Raw genomic sequence first — 16,531 nt, 5'->3', positions numbered from 1 at the left:
GGCCATCGCCACCACCTCCCAAGTTGGATTGGTGGGACTGATGGGCCTCCATAGCCAGAGAGGACATCACGGTGGGTCCGCAGCATGCAGAGGGCATCCCAGGGATGCATCACTGAATCAGGGGCTGCACTCTTCTTGGCTTTTGGGGCCATGTCTTCACCGGAGCAGCCCTGGCCTGTACGTGCAGTTTTAGCTTAACTATGATGCCCTGCATGAGGAAGTGGAGAAGTGGCCACCCATCAGCGAGATGGTGTGTTTCCCGTGGCTGCATAATTAATGAGGCAGGAATGGGATGATACAGCGCGAAAAGCCGCCATTGCAGCCAGTGGGTAAAATGACTTTTTTCCCACCCATGACCGCACTTTTGCAAATCTGGGACAATTCCGCCCCTATTGTTTCACACCAATGTATGCATTCAACTCTCTGATCTTATTAACCCCATGCTAATTTTCTTGTGGTTCAGGTGGTGATCCAGAAATTATTCCTCTTGTGGTACTGCTTTTTAATTTAACCCCTAACTGTTTACACTCCCTCAGCAAAACATCTTTCTTAGTTCTAATGATATCATTGGTTCACATGTGGACCAAGACAACTGGATCTTTCCCTCCCAGTCCAAGTTCCTTTCGAGCCCAGGGGAGATGTCCTTAACCCTGGCGCCGGGCAGGCCACAGAGCCTTCAGGCCTCACAGTCCCAGCTGCAGAGAACAGTATCTATCCTGTAGCTACACTGTCCCTTACTACAACTACATTCCTTGTAACGCCTTTATTGAATTTTATTTAACTAATTAGATTTTCAAGTTTTGAAGTATCACTCAATTGTCAATTTATAATTTTTAGTCCAGGTAATAACCTTGTTTAATTTATTAACTTTAGTTATATGTATAAGGTCTTTATTATAACTTAGCCCATTTTTAAAACTGTCCTTTATGAACATAAGGACATACAAAATAGGAGCAGAAGTAGGCCATTTGGCCACTCAAGTCTGCTCTGCCATTCAATAAGACCATGGCTGACCTGTTTGTGTTTTGAATTTACGTCCCTTTTGGCTCACAGTCTTGACCCAATCTTTCTTTCCCTTTCTTTATTTCTCTTTCTGTACCTGATTTGATGCTGAATTTACTCTAATTTATACTTCCTTCTCCTGCACTGCTCATTTCACAATCCTTCAATGTGATTGGTTAAGGAGAAACACAGTTCCCCGCCCTAATCACTCTGATCCCAGATGCCTGGTTTCCCTTATTGCAACATTATCAGCTCACACTTTCAATAATGTGCCAGGCAAAATTTAAACATCTAAGTGTGCAATTGCAAATCTAATTAAGGGCAGACATTGGTACATTCACTTCTACAGCAAATTATGGCCTATGATATTGCATACCAGCCCAATTCTGTGCACACCCAACTTTGCTCCTGGTCAACTTTTCACCATCCTACACACCATCCTAAGCTGCCACAGTGGGTAAGAAATGAATGCTCATTATAGCCAGGTCCTTCAATTAACTATCTGTTGGACAGCGCACAACAAGGTGGGGTAAAAATAAGCTTAAGCCATTTTTTGGGCACAGGGCCCACAATGGGCGGTCATCCTGAGCCCAGTCCTATTATGGCAGGCAGCTCACATACTCCCCCTCTTTCTGCTGCCTGTGCTTTTTTTCCAAATCATGTTGCAGCCCAATAAGAATTGCAATTACAGCCCTGAGTACTGAAGGAAACTTTCTGCCAGCAGGTCTTCCAACTCATCCAGGCTGCATCCTGTGCAATATTATCCAGGAAACTGCCAGATGTGTAGTGTGTAGGTGGCAGAAGATACTTTTCATAGAGTAGGAGAGGGATAGGGTCATGGACTTCTGTAGCACAATTTGATTTCCTTGTGTTCAAGGTGGCATAGTGGTATGCATGTGAGGTTGTGGGCGCAAACCAAGGAGCCACTGGTGATGCAAACCAAGCTGTGTACTCATTCTCCATTACTAAAGGCACCAAAGGAAAGGTTCTTTCTCAGCTGATCGACTGCAATGGCAGCACCTCAGCCTTTCTTCTACTCATCTTGCCAGATGACATCAAAATTTTGTCCTTCAGGACCTTATCAGGAATCATATGAACATACGAATTAGGAGCAGACGTAGGCCATTTGGCCCCTCGAGCCTGCTCCACCATTCAATGAGATCATGGCTGACCTGTTTGTGTTTCGAGTTCTACATTCCCATCTACCCCCGATAACCTCTAATTCCCTTGCCTAACAAGAATCAATCTACCTCTGCCTTAAAAATATTCAGTGACCCTGCTTCCACCGAATCCCCAAATCCTCACCTGTGTGAAGAAATCCAAACCTAGTGAATGATATGTTTCTTGACTTATTGTAATTTTTATTTCCATAGAATGACAAGAGAAGTGCCCAGTGCATTTCAAAGCAAATATTTATTTTATTGCAAGGTCAAGGAGGGGGATGTGGGGAAGGTTTTTTGTGTGTGTGTGTGTGTGTGTATGAGATTAAGGACTGTATAACAGATGTGATGGGCAAGATGAAGTAAGAGATGTGTTGGGTGTGAGGATGTGAGAGAGGAGGAAGACTAGTTCTGTAATGTGTGTTGCTTTAAGCAGATGATTCACCTTACCCCAGGAAGCTTGTGTGTAGCTCCCTCAGCAGTGTAACGTTCCCATGCAATCGTGACATAATTGACATTAAGGAAATTCAGGCAACAGATTTGCACAAAAGTCTGAACCAAAAATATCTTGACAGCCACAATCAGGACAACAGGAGCTCTGATCAACGGAACCAGACTTTATTTCAGCCCTACAGTCATTTTTGCTTCTGAGAGGTAGTAGTAGTAGTACATTGCTGTGCAGTGCTCCATCTAGTGAATCAGGGAGAGAAATTCAAGAGATTGCACACAAGCATTCAGGATGAGGATGCAGCACGCTTCAGCGAAAGTTAGTAAATAACAGGATCGTTCAAAAGTTAAGCCAGGTGCAGTAATCTGTTATGTTGTATGGTAGTCACAATTTAAAAATTCATAAATGAACTGCATACTCCCCTATTTTATAAACAATACAGGGTTTGTGGGAGGTGCAGGGGCAGGGAGACGGTCCCAATCTGGACTGGAGATAAAATAATTTTAAAATGGCAGCGTATCGGATACTCTGCATGATTCTGCTCATTTCCGCCTTTAAACCACGTTTGTTTGGAGGCCTGCCTAAGGCCTCCAGGGGGATGTCAGGTCTGTTACCAGCATATGTGAAGAGGTAATTAAATTGAAATTAAGCCAGCACCCAGGCCGAAACAGCCAGCGCAAGGGCTTCCCAAGCTGTGTGAAAGAGGAGGTAACAGAGAGAGTGGATGAGGGCAATGCTGTTGATGTGGAGTACACGGGCTTCCAAAAGGCATTTGATACAATGCCGCACAACAGACTTGTGAGAAAAGTTATAGCTCAGGGAATAAAAGGGAGAGTAGAAACATGGATACAAAATTGGCTGAGCGATAGGAAACAGAGTAGTGGCTAATCGATATTCTTCAGACTGGAGGAAGATTTGGAGTGGAGTTCCCCAAGGTTCAAAGTTGGGACCCATCCTCTTCCTGGTATATATTAATAACCTAGACCGTGGTGCGCAGAGCACAATTTCAAAACTTGCGGATGATATGGTAAGTACTGAGAACTGTGAGGGAGATAATGTAGAATTTCAAAAGGCTATTGACAAATTGATGGAATGGATGGACAAGTGGCACATGAAGTTTAATGCAGAGAAGTGTAAAGTGATTCATTTTGGGAGGAAGAACCTGGAGAGGGACTATAAAATAAAGGATACAATTCAAAAGCAGGTGCAGGAGCAGAGAGACCTGGTTGAATATTTGCATAAGTCATTAAAGGTGGCAGAACAGGTTGAGAGAGTGATTACTAAAGCATACAGCATCCTGGGCTTTATTAATAGGGGCATAGAGTATAAAGGCAAGAAGGTTATGTTAAACTTGTATAAAGTGCTGCTTCTGCCTCAAATGGAATATTGCATCCAGTTCTGGGTGCCACACTTCAGGAAAGATGTGAAGGCATTGGAGAGAGTGCAAAAAAGATTCATGAGAATGGTTCCAGGGATATGAACTTCAGTTACGTAGATAGATTAGAGAAGGTGGGACTGTTCTCCTTGGAGAAAAGAAGGGTGAGAGGAGATTTGACTAGGCATTCAAAATCATGAGGGGTCTGGACATAATAGATTGGGAGCAACTGTTCCCACTGGTGGAAGGATTGAGAAAAAGAGAACACAGATTTAAGGTAATTAGCGAAAGAAACAAAAGTGATATGAGAAAATCTTTTTCATGAATGATAAGGGTCTGGAATGCTCTCCCTGAGAGTGTGGTAGAGGCAGGTTGAATCGAGGCATTCAAGAGGGAATTAAATGATTATTTGAAAAGAAACAATGTGCAGGGTTACTGAGAGAAGGCAGGAAAATGGCACTAGGTGAATTGCTCATTCAAAGGGCCAACACAGATACAACAGGCTGAATGGCCTCCTTCTGTGTTGTAAATGTTGTGATTTTGTGATACTCTCACTGTGATCGCACTACTGCTCTCGTTGTGTTCTTGGGTCGTTGCTGTTCTTGTTGTGATGTCACTACTCTCACTGTGTTCCCACCGCTGCTGCTGTCACTGTGGCTAGGCGGATGAGGTGGGTAAGCGGGCAGATGGAGAGTTGCATGAGGTGGGCAAGACAGTAGGGTAGGTAGATGAATAGGTAAGTAGGTGTGTAGGGTGGGGAAGTGGTTAGACGGGTAGGTGGGTAATGGGTAGATGGGTGGGGTGGGTAAGTGGATAGGTGGGTTAGTGGGTAGGTCGGTAGTGTGGGTAGAATGGGTAGGTGGGTAAATGGGCAAGTGGGTAGCTGGATAGATGGGTAGGATGGGTTCTTGTGGGTGGGAGTTAGTGATAGGTGGGTCGGTGGGTGAGGTGGTAGGTGGGCGAGTGAATATGTGGGTTAGTGAATAGGTGGATGAGGTGAAAAGGGTGGTTAGGTGGGTAGATGCCTGAGTGGGTAGTCAGGCCAGGGGGGTGGTCAGGGTGGTTCGGATCGTTGGATACTGGGCTGGTCAGGAAGGGAAGTCAGGTTGGGGGGATAGTAAGTTTGGGTCGAGGGGGTACTTGTATGGTCAGGTGAAGTAGTCAGGTTGGGGGTGATACAAGATCCAAACTTACCTATTGCCGAGTTGGGGCCAGGAACTACAGGTCCCAGCATGCCTGGGGAATTTCCACATATCCGCAGACCGGGAGCGGGTGGTGCATGTGCAGTCCAGCGTTTGGAGTTCCTCGGGCCGAGCACAAGGCTCAATGTCCCTGGTGAAGAAAAAAAGAAATAATGCAAAAACCGGATCATGTGACTCAGGAGCAGGGCACCATAGAAGAGAAGAGTTCCAGACAGGGACTGGGAGAGAGGGGTACAGAGAGAGACCCCAAAGGGGGAACCCAGAGAGACGGGACAGAGGGAGGCCCTGCGGTAAAGTGAGGCACCCTGTCCCTTTAAGAGAATGCAAGTATACTGATCGTGTGACAGCATTGATGAATCACTACAGCGTGGGCAACTGGGAACTGTAAGTCCAGTTCTGGAGGTTTCTGAGTGAGCATATATGATCTGGTGCTCTGCCCTATGTCTCAATAAACCAATATTAATTATTCATACATCAGTCTCTCCCCAGTATTGATTGCAAGCAGCAACTGAGGAGAACATAGGAAGGCATGCAGTTAGAGTTTGGTTGGCCAACGAACACATTTACCCAAGGCATAAAAGGCACCAAAGAGAGAACCCAGAGAGAGAGGACAACGAGAGGTCCCAAAGAGGGAACCCAGGGAGGTGGATCAGGAAGAGGTCCCAAAGAAAGGGAGAGGAGCAAAGAAAGGATGCAAGTGATATTGGTTGGCAGTAATGAGGGCTTGAGAGTAGCCCTGGAGATCCGAGATGGACATTGGAGGAAAGGTAACCCTTTGAAGCAGTGGTGTTCTGCTCAGCATGTCTGAAGAGCTGAAATTGTGCTTGCGAATTTGTGCGGGAGTGCAGACTCGGTAATCCAGAGCAATGGAGTCCAGGGAAACGAGATTAAAACCCTGGGAGGTGAGCCGTCGTTGAGGCAGTCCAAGCCGGAGCAACCTTTGGAGAGAATTCCAAGGCAGAATCTTTGAAAATGAAGATGGGAACCCTTTGCAAGAGAGACAGAGTTTCAATGAGATTGTTTGACTCATTGGCCAGAATTTTTCCGTGGGCAATCTGGGGGCAAGGCCTGCTCGCCGACGCAAAAATGACACGGGGATGACGTCGGGAGGAACCCCCGACATCATCCCGCCCCATTTAAATATTCAGGAAGGCGGGCAGACAGCGAGATCAGCTGTCCGCCCGCCAACCTGTCAATGGCCAATTGAGGCTAATTAAGCCAATTAAATGCCCTGCCCGTCCAACCTTAAGGCTGGCAGGCAGGCCAGGAGCCCTAGCGGGCTTCTGAAAAAACATGAAACCTCATCCACTGGCGGGATGAGGTTTCATGTCCGTTTTAAAAAACTTTAATAAACTTTATGTCATATTTATTAACATGTCCCATCTCGTGTGACATTGTCACATGAGGGGGACATGTTAATTTTTTTATTTTTCTATTTAAGTTTATAAAACTTTCAGCGCTCTCCCTGAGACAGCACTTAGTCTCAGGGAGATGTGCGGTCTTTCGTGCACATGTGCGAAAGAGCGCACTTTGACAGTTGGGGAATCCCTCCCCCCTCTGCACAGGAAGCACTTAGCGCTTCCCGTCGGGTGGCCCACCCACTCAAAATGGCAGCGGGGCCCGTTTCGGTGGTGGCGATCAGCTGCCCGCCCGCCGCCAAGCCGATAGGGCCTGCCTGCCCATCAAGGGCTAAATTCTGCCCATAGTGTTTTACTGATATATGGGTAGGTTGCTGAGAAATCCATGGGCTCTGTCTTGGTCACATTTTGTTATTTAATGTGTGGTGTGGGTGTGCCAGTCGGTTTGCCACTTAATTCACATGTACCTTATACTTACCCTGAATGTTAGAGGATAAGATAGACATTGTAAATTGCTTTATCTGTCTGACCTTGTATAGTGAAGTTTATTTTATTTGTTCAAAAACCATGGAATCTTGTGGCTTTATTCTCTTAGCAAGTGCCTTGGATCTCAAATGTTATCTACTTTAAACAAAAAGTTACTGGTCCGGAACCAGATCATGCCAAACATTTGAGGGACTAGCCTGGGATTACAATAGGGTAGTCAGGGCGAGTTGGAGGGGCAGTCAAGCGGTCACGAGGGGTTGGCAGCTCAAGAGATGGTCAGGTCAGGTTGGATCGTGGATGTATTCAGGTGTCTGGGGCTTAGCCGGGTCAGATCGGCGAGGAGGCTGGCAGTTAGGTTGGTATGGAGGTTGTTTGGGGGGTCAAAGGGAGTTTGTCATGGATTGAGGGGGCGGTTGGTCAGTGGCTCGGGGGTGTGGTGGTGATTGGAAGTTGGTTGTGTAGTTACCCAGGAGTTAGACTAGGATTTTTCTAAGATTTCCTAGGTAACTAGTCAGGTAAGTACCACAGAACATTCCCAAATCTCCAACTCTACCTCCAAGTGGGAGGGATACACAGAGGGCCCCAAGGAGCAGGGGAATAGTGCAATGGAAGTAGAAACGTCCCAAGCAATTCCCTCATTGCTCTGCACATTAGGACATACCTAGATGCACATCTACAGTCGTATGTTCGGCCTCGAACAATCTTAGGACTGGAACATTTGGCCCAATGTGTTCTCAAGTTGTCTCTGCTCTCTCTGTGTTCTCGGGTTCTCTCTGCTCTCTCTGTGTTCTCGGGTTGTCTCTGCTCTCTCTGTGTTCTCGGGTTCTTTCTCTGCTCTCTTTGTGTTCTCAGGTTCTCTCTGCTCTCTCTGTGTGCTCAGGTTCTCTCTGCTCTCTCTGTGTTCTCGGGTTCTCTCTCTGCTCTTTCTGTGTTCTCGGGTCATTGTTCCTCTCACTGTATTTCCACCGAAGCTGAGGCTGTGTTTTCTGATTACCACTGCCCTCACTGAGCACCGGCGCAAATGTGGTTGAATGCAATTCTGCTGCTGCAGATGGCACACATCGCCCTCCTGGATGTCCAGTGTTGAGTTGCTAGGTCTATTCAAAATCTATCCCATTTAGCATGGTGGTAGTGCCACACAACACAATGGAGGGTATCCTCAATGTGAATACTGGACTTCGTCTCCTCAAGGACTGTGCGATAGTCACCTCTACCAATACAGTCATGGAAAGATGCATCTGTGACAAGTATTTTGGAGAGGACAAGGTCAAGAATGATTTTCCCTCTTGTTTGTTCCCTCACCACCTGCTGCAGACCCAGTCTAGCAGCTATGGCCCTTAGAACTCATTATCATGGTGATAATTCTGTTTTTGTTTTGGATTTCCAGCATCCGCAGTAGTTTTTCGTTTTTATATATTGAAGCACTTGATCAGGTGTTAGGTTGTCTTTTATCTGCAAAAAATCTGACAGCTGTTCATCACGGATACCGATGACAGTGTGGTCGCAAATAAGTTCATCTTCCAATGCACTAAGTCTGCAACAACTGGCTAACCTATACTGGCCAGTAAGAAATGATTCAACGGATTCCCCTGGTCTTTGAGATCTTTGATTGAATCATGCTCATTCGATTATGAGGTTCCATTTCGGACTAATATACATATTGAATACATTAAGGACAGTTTCAAAGTCTGCAGAGGTCCCTTCTACCCACAGTCTCAAGAGGACATTGTGGCGATTGGCTTCAACAATGTAGAGGAATGAACTAACCTGGAGTCTCTGCTCTGTGGAATGCAAACCCTATGCTGCTCCGTACCTTAAGAAGCATTTTTTTTTCTACGACTCCCAATGTTGGCCCTCCCTGTGGACATTCAAAGTTTTCAAACAGCTGTGGAAGGGGCAGTGACTGCTCGACTGCTGCTGACATCGCTACCGATTCTTAGTGTGCCTCCCCGCAAGCAAAGTGTTCAGGCCTTTGCTATTAACAGTTCTTCTTCCAGTTTCTCACTGTGGGTGTTCTGTTGATGACACCAAATCATTGTTAAGTTGGTGTCAATCAGATCCTGTTGACTTCATAAGACCAACCAGCATAGACACATGAGGCATGAAAGCTTCCGCCAGGGTTAAAATTGGAGACTGAGTATGAAATGGAGACGCTGTATTTTAACTGCTCACCTGGGCTGTTCTCAGTGAAAGGGGACAGTTAAAATTACCTCTCCCGCTCCTGCCCCACCCACCCCTTCTAGGCGCTTAGACTGGATTTTTCTGCCTGTTGCCAATGGTGGGGGTTTCAGACATGGTCTCATTGGTGAGAGCACCTGACATTGGCACAAATTTTGGTTTTTTTGAGGCTATTATCTCTTACAGTTGTATAAATTAATGAGAATAACTGGAAACTGTGGAGGGAATAGGGAAGACGAAGATAAAAAAGCAAATCTATTAATCCACCTTGGCAGTTTTACAAATCCAATATCTAAAATTACAAGATTCTGGGGCGGGGTAAGAACCAAAATTGCCGCATTTTAAGCAAAATTTGTGTGATGACTCGATGGAGCAGGCGGGTTTCATAAAGAAACAGTAAAACTTTATTACGGAGACATCAAGGAGTGCTTACATGCTAGTCCCAGTCTCTTGTCTGAAAAACTCCGCCCCTCAGATTACCCGCTCTAAGAGCTCACTGGCCGAAGCCCCCAAGTACATCATAACACCCGTGATTGACAGGAGGGTAGGACAATACATGCAGTTACCACAGTTTGTAAAGTGATCATAAATAGTATTACATACACTAGATCAGAAGCACCTTTCATCTCTTAGTACTAGGTGTTACATTTTTGCCCTGTGTCAGTCATGTGACATATTGCTTCAATGAATTTGCTATATTACAGTGAGGGATGGTATTTATTCCATGATTAACAGCTCCATGCAAAACAAAGAACAGAAACTCCACCTAGTGGATGTAGTGCTGTACTTGAATTTTTTTGTCCATTTAATGTATAATATAATCGCTTCCCTGGGCTCGCAATTCGACGCAGGTGATAGTTCACAGCCTTACTTCCATCATAAATGTGCCGATGACCACTTTTCACACAGGCTTCTTAGTGTCAGGCGACTGGAGTTCACACAGATGTACATTCCCTATGCGCGCACAAGGAATTTAGAAGGCCAAGATTGTGATGTCACAGACATCAAAGGGGCTAATGCAACACGCAAAAACTAAACACAAAACAAAAACAGAATTACCTGGAAAAACTCAGCAGGTCTGGCAGCATTGGTGGAGAAGAATAAAGTTGACGTTTCGAGTCCTCATGACCCTTCAACAGAACTGAGTAAAATTAGGAGAGGGGTGAAATATAAGCTGGTTTAAGGTGGGGGGGGGGTGGGGGGACAGAAGTTGGTGGTGGTGGGGGGGGGGCGTGGTTGTAGGGACAAGCAAGCAGTGATAGGAGCAGATAATCAAAAGATGTCACAGACAAAGGAACAAAGAGGTGTTGAGGGTGGTGATATTATCTAAGAGAATGTGCTAATTAAGAATGGATGGCAGGACACACAAGGTACAGCTCTAGTGGGGGTGGGATGAAATAAGACTAACAGGGCATAAAAGGCATAAATTTAAAAATAATGGAAATAGGTGGGAAAAGAAAAATCTATATAAATTATTGGAAAAAACAAAAGGGAGGGGGAAGAAACGGAAAGGAGATAGGGATGGAGGAGGGAGTTCAAGATCCAAAGTTGTTGAATTCAATATTCAGTCCGGAAGGCTGTAAAGTGCCTAGTCGGAAGATGAGGTGCTGTTCCTCCAGTTTGCGTTGAGCTTCACTGGAACAATGCAGCAAGCCAAGGACAGAAATGTGGGCAAGAGAGCAGGGTGGAGTGTTAAAATGGCAAGCGACAGGGAGGTTTGGGTCATTCTTACGGACAGACCGCAGGTGTTCTGCAAAGCGGTCGCCCAGTTTGCGTTTGGTCTCTCCAATGTAGAGGAGACTGCATTGGGAGCAACGAATGCAGTAGACTAAGTTGGGGGAAATGCAAGTGAAGTGCTGCTTTACTTGAAAGGAGTGTTTGGGCCCTTGGACGGTGAGGAGAGAGGAAGTGAAGGGGCAGGTGTTGCATCTTTTGCGTATGCATGGGGAGGTGCCGTAGGTGGGGGTTGAGGAGTAGGGTGTGATGGAGGAGTGGACCAGGGTGTCCCGGAGGGAACGATCCCTACGGAATGCCGCCAGGGGGGTGAAGGGAAGATGTGTTTGGTGGTGGCATCATGCTGGAGTTGGCGGAAATGGTGGAGGATGATCCTTTATATGCGGAGGCTGGTGGGGTGATAAGTGAGGACAAGGGGGACCCTATCATGTTTCTGGGAGGGAGGAGAAGGCGCGAGGGTAGATGCGTGGGAGATGGGCCGGACACGGTTGAGGGCCCTGTCAACGACCATGGGTGGAAAACCTCGGTTAAGGAAGAAGGAGGACATGTCAGAGGAACTGTTTTTGAAGGTAGCATCATCAGAACAGATGCGACAGAGGCGAGTACCCATAGCCACACCTTTTATTTGGAGGAAGTGAGAGGAGTTAAAGCAGAATTTGGTCAGTGGGAGAACAAGTTCAGCCAGACGGAGGAGAGTAGTTGTGGACGGTGATTGTTCGGGCCTCTGTTCGAGGAAGAAGCTAAGGGCCCTCAGACCGTCCTGGTGGGGGATGGAGGTATAGAGGGATTGGACGTCCATGGTGAAGAGGAGGTGGTTGGGGCCAGGGAACTGGAAATTGTTGATGTGACGTAAGGTGTCAGAGAAATCATGGATGTAGGTGGGAAGGGACTGGACAGGGGGAGAGAGAAGGGAGTCAAGATAACGAGAAATGAGTTCCGTGGGGCAGGAACAGGCTGACACGATCGGTCTGCCGGGACAGTCCTGTTTGTGGATTTTGGGTAGGAGGTAGAAGGGGGCCATCCAAGTTTGGGCGACTATCAGGTTGGAAGATGTGGGAGGAAGATCTCCAGAGGAGATGAGGTCAGTGACACTCCTGGAAAAAATGGCTTGATGTTCAGTGGTGGGGTCATGGTCCAGGGAGAGGTAGGAGGAAGTGTCTGTGAGTTGACGCTCAGCCTCCGTGAGGTAGAGGTCAGTACGCCAGACAAGAACAGCCCCATCCTTGTCAGCGGGTTTGATGACAATGTTAGGGTTGGACCTGAGAGAACGGAGTGCAGTAAGTTCAGAGAGAGACAGGTTAGACTGGGTGGGAGGAGCAGAGAAATTGAGACGACTAATGTCACACCGACAGTTCTCAATGAAAAGATCAAGAGAAGGTAAGAATCCAGAGGGAGGGGTCCAGGTGGAGGGAGAATATTGGAGGTGGGTAAAAGGATGCGTTGAACGGGGAGAGGTCTCCTGCCCAAAGAAGTGAGCATGGAGACGAAGGCAGCGGAAGAAGAGTGCAGCATCGTGCCGAGCCCGAAATTCATTGAGATGAGGGTGTAAGAGTATGAAACTAAGTCCTTTGCTGAGCACTGAACGTTCAGCGTCGGAGAGGGGAAGGTCAGGGGGTATAGTGAATACACGAAAATACTAAAATCAGCCTAGAAACTTGCAGGGAATGCCTCCCCTATTCACTCCTGAAACTCCCAAACTTCCTCAGAGTGCCAATCAGAGTCAGATTGCTACTCTGCTTCTACTTTTTTACTTTGAAATCTTTCCGATCCTTCCTCGCCTGACCTTCCGACTGAGGCTGGGTAAGAACTGCAGGGCAGCGCGTTCCCAGTGCTTCTGTCAAAGACTTCAGAATCGGACACGAGGAGGCCATGCCCCCTTTTTTATGGCACTGGCTGCCGTAAATCAGGTAAGAGTAAAGGTCCAGCCACCACGTTCAAGCCAGGGAGAAGGAATGTTTCTCACATAAGTGGTTAGAATTTGGGTAGTGGTGGGGGGTTGGTTGGGCACTCGGCAGGGGGGGTGGCCGTGCTGGACAGTCGGGGGGGTATGGATCGACAGTCAAGGAGGGAGCCAGACAGTCGGTGGGGGTAGGGAAAATGGTGGGGGAGTCATTTGGGGGTTGTCGGACAGTCGGTGGGGGGTTAGGGTTGGGCAGTTAGGGGAATTCAGTTCGGGCCTGGAGGGTGGATAGTCAGGCGCTGGGGGAAGTCTTGTGAGGGGGTTGTGTCTGGTGACGAAGGGGTTAGTTGGGTAGGAGGAGTCTCCTGAGAGTTCAGATGGAGGAAGTCCAATGGAGGGGAGACTCATGGGGGCTGTGGGAGTCCCACGGGGGTGGGGATTATTGGGGAGTGGGAGAGTCCTGTGGGGGTATAGTCGGGGGTTGGGTGGAGGGGAGTCCCAGGGGGAGTCCCTGCGGATTCGGGCACATGGGGGAGTCCCGTCGGTGTGGGTCCGCACAATAGTTACCCAGAAGCTAGAAGTGGTTTTAATTCTTCTAACTTTTTCTGTAACACAGTCGGAATCATCCAAAGTTTGCGATTTGAATCACATTTTTCAGATAGTTCCCAGTGCAGGGCAAATGCCCATCGGAAGTTTGCACTTCCCAGGTAATTGCCTTGCAATCTTAAATAGGAACATCTGGTGGTAGTGGGGGTGGGGGAGTTCCCCAGTGCATCTTTGGGATAACCCCCCCCGCCGCACAGTTACACTGACTTGGAGCTCAGAAGTTATGGACCAATAAGTCTTAGGAAGCAAGGTGAGCCCTGTTAAGAGACTATTGAAAGAACCATTAAAAGTTGTAGCTGAGGTGCATTTGACACACTTATGCTTGAGCAAAGTTGGTGATGCGCTGTGCTGAGCTGTTGGACAAGTTTGGAGGTTTTTGCTGACCACCGAGACTGAGAGAATTATATTACCTTGCATTGGTATGGGGGCAGCACCATCACCTGGTCCATCTCTGCCTCTTCCTTTCCCTTGGCATTTCAATCTCCATATTTGGAGGTAGACTATCAACTAATATTCATCACAAACCCACAAACTCCCACAGCTACCTTGACTACACTCCCTCACACCCTGCTTCCTGTAAGGACTCCATTCCATTCTCCCATTTTGCCGTCTCATCACATTTGTCCTGATGAACTATCTCCAAGTGCCGCATGGTTACTGTGCCTTGTTTAGAAGCTTTTTTAAGCCTTTTTTAAAGTTTGCTCACCCTTCCTCGATCGTCGTTAGGTTCTTTGATTCTGCTTTTTGATGGGAATTTTCAACGAACCTCCACATACTATGGTGGAGTCTTTCATGAGCTGCATAGTTGATGTCTTCTCTCCTCCCAAGCCCCACATCTATTTTGGAACTTTTCTGGCAATTTCCAACTGTTTCATCAAAGTCTTCTATTTTGGTATGATTTGTTTCAGGTCAGACTGCAGAACTTTCCATTTTCATTTCTGGGGATTCAGGGTCCTTCACCTGCTGCCACCATGTTGTATGCTGTTGTGGTTGTCTAAGAGGTTCAGAGGCGTGGAGTCTGAACAGTAACTATTTGTTGTAGAACATGAGAATGTACAGCTATACAAGACAAGAGGCTTCTTCAATCCAAACCATGAGCTATGTGATTCCCTTTACATGATCATGTGGGTGGTACTGTTTCCCCAGTCCCATATTAAACCTTTCAGTCCTGAACTCCAATACTACAGTCTGAAAAAGGCCTTTCCAGTGGCTGTGAAGATCGCTGTCGCCCTTTCTTTCTGTGTAACAGGAACCTTCAAGGAGGAAGCAGCCAACTTCATCCATGTGTTGCAGTTCACCATCCACAGAAGTATCAGAGAAATTTCAGAGGTGCTCTACATCCAGGATGAAAGGGAATGTGTATGAATGAACTTGATGTACCGGACAGGTTTCTTATTTGAAACAGGTAACTTTATTACAGAGCTCTTTTTGAAGCTACATGCTTGAACCAAGTCCACGACTAGAAAGCTCCACCCCTAAGATTGCCCGCGCTTAGGGCTCATTTGTCAGTACAATGATTAAAGATGAAGTCTCTGAGGTGGTTTTCTAATTCGGTTAGAGCGGCATAGCTCTACCACTTGAGATTGTCCCACTGGATCGACATGATCAGGAACTGCAGCATCAGGTACATCCTTACACAGTGGTAGTTCAGGATTAGGCACTTCAACACAAACATCAGGTATGTCTATTCTAGGTCGATCTGTCACCTCAGGGATTAAAGGTTCGACGTCAATTACAGACAGAATAGTTGGTTATTGGAATGTCTCTCTACTTCTTAGATGATCCACATGTTTTCAAAGAGTCCAGACTTCCACTTGGAATGACAAGGGGCCAGTTTCAGAGACAATTATACCAGGAACCCAACTAGGACCATTTCCAAAATTCTCCATGAAAAATGCATCTCTCACAGTAAATCTTTGAGCTTTGCTGTGGATATCGTGATTCAATTTCTGATTACCCTGGTTCTTCTCTACCTTTCCCTCTAAGTTTGGAAACAGCAGATTTAACCTTGTATGAAGGCAGTGTTTCATCAGTAATTCAGACGGTGTTGAATCTGTAGTTGCATGAGGAGAGGTATGATAATTGAGAAGAAAATGTGAAAATCGAATTTCTAAAGTACCTTTGGGTAACTTCCTCATTCCAGGTTTGAAAGTTTGCACTGCTTTTTCAGCTAACCTATTAAATGAGGGATGATGCGGTGCAGTTTTAATATGCTTAATTCCATTTAACTCATGAACCTCTGATATTCTGAGCTAGTGAAGGCAGTTATCTGAAACAATGACTTCTGGTAGGCCATGTATACTAAAACATTGGCGCAGGTTTTCAATAGATGCACTCGATGTCAGTGATCTAACTTCATATACATCCATCCAGTTAGAATGTGATTTGATGATCAATAATAACATGGTACCTTAAAATAGACCTACATAGTCTATATGTAGTCTAGCCCAGGGTCGACCAGGCCATTCCCACGGATGCAGTGGAGCTGAAACAGGCAACTTCTGTTATTGCTGACACTGGAGACAGTGTCTGACCATGCTTTCAATGTCAGTGTCAATGCCTGGCCACCCAGACATAGCTTCGCACAAACATTTTAATCTTCGAACTGCCTGGATGTGCACTGTAATGCTCTGTCAGGAGTAGTTCTCTTCTTTGCGAAGGGATGATGACTCTTGATCCCCACAACAAGATTCCACCTTAACAACTTAACTCTGTTTTTCGAGCATGGAATGGTCTTATCTCTTCAGACACTGGTGAATTTGACCATCCTTGCAATATCTGGTTTTGGACGTTTGACAAAATTGGATCCTGTTTGTCCAATTCCTTATTTGCTTTGCACAAACTGGTGAAAATTCAGTACAAGCACAACTCCTTGTACTGGAGCATGTAAAATGCTTTCGGGTAACAGAAGATGACTGAGTGTGTCCACATTTAATATATGCACACCAGGACAGTGCATAAAGGTTTACTCATACACCAATAAAATCAAAGCCCAATGTTGAATTCTTGCTGAGGCTATTGGCAGAATGGCTTTATCTTCACTGAATAAACCCATTCCATCAGTGTCTGCATGGACGATATT

The 16,531-nt window shown here is 46.4% G+C and overlaps 1 protein-coding gene across 1 annotated transcript in view; it reads right to left on the bottom strand.

Moving 5' to 3' along the window:
* Positions 1 to 2,035: 2,035 nt before the first annotated feature.
* Positions 2,036 to 16,531, bottom strand: part of grxcr1a (glutaredoxin and cysteine rich domain containing 1 a) — a 155,126-nt gene continuing 140,630 nt past the window's right edge. Inside the window, exons 6-7 of the mRNA XM_078562104.1 lie at positions 5,180 to 5,317; positions 2,036 to 2,079 (exon numbers count right to left, since the gene is read on the bottom strand). Of these exons, the coding sequence (XP_078418230.1) occupies positions 2,036 to 2,079; positions 5,180 to 5,317 (182 nt within the window). The remainder of the gene's footprint in view (positions 2,080 to 5,179; positions 5,318 to 16,531) is intronic.

The sequence above is a fragment of the Cetorhinus maximus genome, chromosome 1, assembly GCF_964194155.1.
Source record: "Cetorhinus maximus chromosome 1, sCetMax3.hap1.1, whole genome shotgun sequence".
NCBI lineage: Eukaryota > Metazoa > Chordata > Chondrichthyes > Lamniformes > Cetorhinidae > Cetorhinus > Cetorhinus maximus.
Note: the sequence above shows the minus strand (reverse complement) of the source record. Positions and strands in the feature narration are given on the sequence as shown.